The sequence below is a fragment of the Protomyctophum bolini genome (assembly GCF_963924005.1).
Source record: "Protomyctophum bolini genome assembly, chromosome: 12".
In the NCBI taxonomy this organism is placed as follows: Eukaryota; Metazoa; Chordata; class Actinopteri; order Myctophiformes; family Myctophidae; genus Protomyctophum; species Protomyctophum bolini.
In genome coordinates this window covers 45475971-45481181 of record NC_137873.1, presented here as the reverse complement: position 1 = coordinate 45481181, position 5211 = coordinate 45475971, and the positions used below count along the sequence as shown (strand labels likewise).

The following is a 5211-nucleotide window of genomic DNA, read 5'->3' as shown; positions in this document are numbered from 1 at the left end:
GGTGAGACATTCTATGTATGTTTGACATGAGTACAGAAAGGGCCAGGCAATCAATTCTGAGACACTTAGTGTCTGTGGAAACTGCGTGCGTGCGTGCGTGCGTGCGTGCGTGCGTGCGTGCGTGCGTGCGTGCGTGCGTGCGTGCGTGCGTGCGTGCGTGCGTGCGTGCGTGCCTGCGTGCGTGCCTGCGTGCGTGCGTGCCTGCCTGCGTGCGTGCGTGCCTGCCTGCGTGCGTGCGTGCCTGCCTGCGTGCGTGCGTGCCTGCCTGCGTGCCTGCCTGCGTGCGTGCATATTTAGGGTAAGTGTGATCTGAGTGCTTTGACTTCCCGAGGCTCCAGTAACTCAGTCAGCAGAGCCACACCGCCCTCTTGTGGTGATGAAAAGCATCACCACAGCAGGTTCCTTACTGGTCCAATTGGTTACATGTGGTCACTTTATACAGTTATGGTTAGACATTATAGTTTTACTGAGGTTAAGGTTAGGTTTAGACATAGTTTTACTGAGGTTAAGGTTAGGTTTAGACATAGTCTCTGAGGATTAATCTGGTCATCTCTGAGGTTACAGGAGGTCAAGTGCTTAAAGTATGATTATACCTTTGAGGGGATTAAGCATGTTTGCTAGGTGTGTTTATGTTTACCTACACCCATTGGTGTCAATCAGTTTTGTTGTGTTCCAAACCACGAACTTCCATGACACTTCCATGACACCATGACAATGTGTCGAATCCCTTGACTCATTCAAAGCCGCTCTCAAAGGGCACCTACGGACGGCTGCAATTCAAAAACTGGCCCCCGTAAAATCGGAACCCCCCCCCCCCCCTTTTTTCCCCTCATGGTAAATGTTTCTTTTCCCTTTTTACCTCCTTTATGATGAATTCCTGTTCTGTTCTTTGGCTAGATAGAAGTGTCTATTTGTACGTCTAAATGTTTTGATGAATTGAACAAGGTGGACCCTCTTGTAAACAAGTGTAATGCTTTATGGTGTCGTCCACTCACAGTTAACAGTCTTTGTATTGAGTTTGTGCTTGAAATGTTCTGCAAACTGTTAATAAATATTTCAATCGATCGATCGTGGGTGAATGTGCTTGTAGTTCAATGCATGGATGGTACTGTTGATCTAACATGCATGTCTCTCTCTCTCTGTGTGTGTGTGTGTGTGTGTGTCTGTGTGTGTGTGTGTGTGTGTGTGTGTGCGTGTGCGTGTGCGTGTGCGTGTGCGTGTGCGTGTGCGTGTGCGTGTGCGTGTGCGTGTGTGTGTGTGTGTGTGTGTGTGTGTGTGTGTGCGTGCGTGCGTGCGTGCGTGTGTGTGTGTGTGTGTGTGTGCATGCTGTGCGTGCGTGCCTAGGTGTGAGATCGAGGCCACCCTGGAGCGTCTGCGTAAGCTGGAGAGAGAGCTTTACTCCAAGGAGAAGGAGCTGGAGGAGAGAGAGAGGAGACTGAAGCTCTGGGAGGAGAGACTGATAGAGAGGTCCAACATGTCCTCTAGTCCCCCCACATCCTTCAGGTCCAACATGTCCTCTGTGAGTACATTTATACTGTTAGGAGGAGAGACTGATAGAGAGGTCCAACATGTCCTCTGTGAGTACATTTATACTGTTAGGAGGAGAGACTGATAGAGAGGTCCAACATGTCCTCTAGTCCCCCCATGTCCTTCAGGTCCAACATGTCCTCTGTGAGTACATTTATACTGTTAGGAGGAGAGACTGATAGAGAGGTCCAACATGTCCTCTAGTCCCCCCATGTCCTTCAGGTCCAACATGTCCTCTGTGAGTACATTTATACTGTTAGGAGGAGAGAGAGGAGACAGTCATGGACAGGTCCAACATGTCCTCTGTGAGTACATTTATACTGTTAGGAGGAGAGAGAGGAGATACTCATGGACAGGTCTTCTTTGGCGGTTTTCCCAGAAACTACGCTGTGATGAAAGAAACATGTTCCACTTCCACTCACAATTTAGGTGGCTTTTAAAATGCAGTACTTATTCCTTCATTAAAATATGATTGGCACCTCAAATCAAGTATAATATAGCCTACAATTGAAACCTGCTACTGCAGTGATTTTATCCTGTGTTCAATGCGTTTCTACGTTTGGGTGTGGACTCAGATATCTCTGTCCTATGGACAGGGATTTTTTCTACAACGGAGGATGAAAATATCCGTTTTGCAAAAGATCCATGTACGTGTAGCCTGGGCATTAGTCTCTGCAACAACATGTCGAGGTCAACAGTATAAAATGCAGCACTAAAGTCCTTAAAAGGTGTTGCTCAGGCCTGGGCCGGCTTAGCGGTCAAGGCACCTAGGCTGGTAATCCAGCATGACAGTGTGTTACAGGTTCGAGTCCCGATCCCGACAAACTTTGCTGTGTCTCCCCCCCCCCCCCCCCCCCCCCCCATATCTCTCCCCGTTTCCTGTCCACCTACTGTAAATCTATCAAAAAAAGTGAAAAAATAAAAATAAATCTTTAAAAATTCCTTGCTAACCTTAGGATGTCGATGTATAAAGTTTCTGAAGTTGTTGTCCAACAATCTTTGAACAAATGTTCAGTTGTTGCAGCAGTTGTGACTTTAGGGCTGCAGACAGACATCCATACCAGGTGGTACTACAGTACTGAAGAACACTCATAATAACAGAGGTGAAAAACAAAAGGAGAATCCGTCTACTAGCACCGAAGGATCTTAGACGGCGAAGGAAGTAGATTCTTTGCTTTGTTTTCTTACACACTGAATCAATCTGATCTTTCCATGACAAAAGATGGTCTATTACTACTCCTAGGTATTTGTACGAACATACCTGGTTGATCGGTTCCCCATGAATAGTAATGGGGGATCTGTGTATCTCTGGTGGTGTACCAAAAACAATCTCTTCTGTCTTTTTTGTGTTAATGATGAGAGCGTTGTTATCACTCCATTCTATCTAGGAGAGAGATCAAAACTGTATCATCTGAGTATTTTAGAATGTATTGGTCTGGTGTGTCAGTGCGACATTCAGACAGGCATTCCTCAATACGACAGCTGTCAGTATAGAGGGTGAAAAGTACAGCTGAGCTCACACAACCCTGGGGAGCACCAACATTATTAGTTAATGCTGATGAGAGGGTTGTGTTCACTTTCACCCTCTGTACTCTGTTAGTAAGAAAAGAAGCATACCAGTGAATTAAGTATGGATTCAGTTCCAACTGTACCATTTTTGACACTAGTATATCAGACTGTATTGTGTTGAAAGCTGAAGAATAGCACTCTCGCATGATTCTTATTTGACTTATCCAAGTGTTTTGTAATTAAGTGGACCAGTGTGACGACCGCATCCTCTGTACCACAACCCTTTTTGTAGGCAAACTGACTGGAGTCGAATTTGTCTTTGGTTATACTGACAAGATGTTGTAACAGTATTCTTTCAAGTGATTTCATAATCACTGAAGTGAGGGCTATGGGTCTATAATCCTTATGTTCTTTTGTACATTGGATTTTGGGTAGTGGTTTAATGTGTGAGGTTTTCCAAGACAGGGGAATTGTGTGTGTGTCTACAGAGGATTGGAATATTGGTTGCCACACTGGAGCCAGCTCAGATGCAAAGTGTTTGAGGAGAAAAGCACTGCATTCATCTGGCCCATTAGCTTTCCTTGTGTTAGTACACTGAAACACTTTTCTTACATCCTCTTCAGTGATGGTAATTCTGTCTGAGGGGGCAGGTGTTACAGCCTTGAGTATTTCAGTACACTTTGAGGAATTGTCCAATGATTCAAATCTGGCGAAAAAGGTGTTTAGGTCATTGGAAAAGACAAGTTCATTTTCGGTCACAATAGGTTTCGTTGGGGTTGACATTCCTGTCATAGATTTCATAGTATCCCATGCCTTTTTGTGATCATTGGCATTAAACGCGTCCTCCAGACGCTGTCTGTGTGCCACTTTTGCCTGCCTCATTTTAGTTTTTAACTTTTTATCTGCCAATTTAAGTGCACCAAAATCTTTGTTTATGAAAGCTGTTTTCCTTTCATTTATTACATTTTTTATATCTTTTGTCACATATGATTTGTTGTTTGGATAGATTTTTATCTCCTTTGTAGGAACAACCAGCTGTACACAGAAATTAATATAATCATTTGTAATGGTAGTAATTTCATCTAATGAACCCTCTCTGAACGTGTCCCAATCAGTCCAGTCCAGGCATGCTGCAAGTTGTTCCTTGTTGTCATCTGTCCATGTCCTAACTACCTTCTTCTCTGGCTTCCCTCTTTTTAATTTGGACTTATACACTGGGGTCATGCACACAACATTGTGGTCAGAGGTCTCTATCGGTGGCCCAATCTTCGCTACATATGCATTTGGAATGTTTACAATAGCACTTGTCCAAAATATTATTTTCCCACAGTGTCCAGGTAACACTGGTTTAAGTCTCCAAGCACGACTGCTGGTGCGTCCGGGTACTGCGTCAAACGCTGCACTAAGGTCCAACAGGACCAGTACAAACGCTGCACTAAGGTCCAACAGGACCAGTACAAAGGCAGATCCTGACTGAAAACCTTCATATAAACTCTCTCTCTCTCTCTCTCTCTCTCTCTCTCTCTCTCTCTCTCTCAGTTCTTCTCTCCCATGACCCTGGGCGGTTCCGGTTCGTCGTCGTCCTTCTTCCGGTCTCACTCCCAGGAGTCCAACAGCAGCAGCCTGAGCAGCGCCGGCGTCAGCGGGGGTCAGCGGGGTCAGCGGGGTCAGCGGGGTCAGCTCTCTGCTGCGGACCCTCAGCAACGGAGACACCGCCGCCGCCGAGCGGGGGTCCGCCGGGGGGGCGGGGGGGCTCCACGCCGTCATGCTGAGGGGGGCGGGCTTCCAGGAGGCCTTCGGACGGGACGACGAGGAGGATGAGGATGAGGAAGGCGGTACTTCTCCTCCTCCTCCGCCTCCTCCGGAGGTGGACCTTAACAGCATCGCGGGGGGGAGGGGGAGCGCGGGGGGGAGGAGGGGGCTGCAGGTGACCCTAACCCGCCGCTTCCCGGGCGGGGGGGGAGGGGGAGCGATAGTGGAGCAGCAGCAGTGTACCTCCTCCTGGGAGATGCCCCGCCCCCCCCACCAGGGGGAGATGCCCCGCCCCCCCCACCAGGGGGAGATACAGAGGAGCACCATGACCACCATCCTGAGGGGGGGGGTTCTCCTCTTCCTCTCCGGGGGGTTTTGGGGAGGATGAGGAGGAGGAGGAAGAGGAGGAAGAGGAGGAGGAAG

The 5211-nt window shown here is 47.8% G+C and overlaps 1 protein-coding gene across 1 annotated transcript in view; it reads left to right on the top strand.

The window, feature by feature from the left end:
- The window catches only part of LOC308326320 (mitogen-activated protein kinase kinase kinase 20-like), a gene marked incomplete at its 3' end in the record, with an annotated part of 12847 nt that extends 7990 nt beyond the window's left edge, over window positions 1–4857 (top strand). Inside the window, exons 10-11 of the mRNA XM_080779124.1 lie at window positions 1345–1519; window positions 4576–4857. Coding sequence (XP_080635250.1) covers window positions 1345–1519; window positions 4576–4857 — 457 coding nt within the window. The remainder of the gene's footprint in view (window positions 1–1344; window positions 1520–4575) is intronic.
- Window positions 4858–5211: the final 354 nt, after the last annotated feature.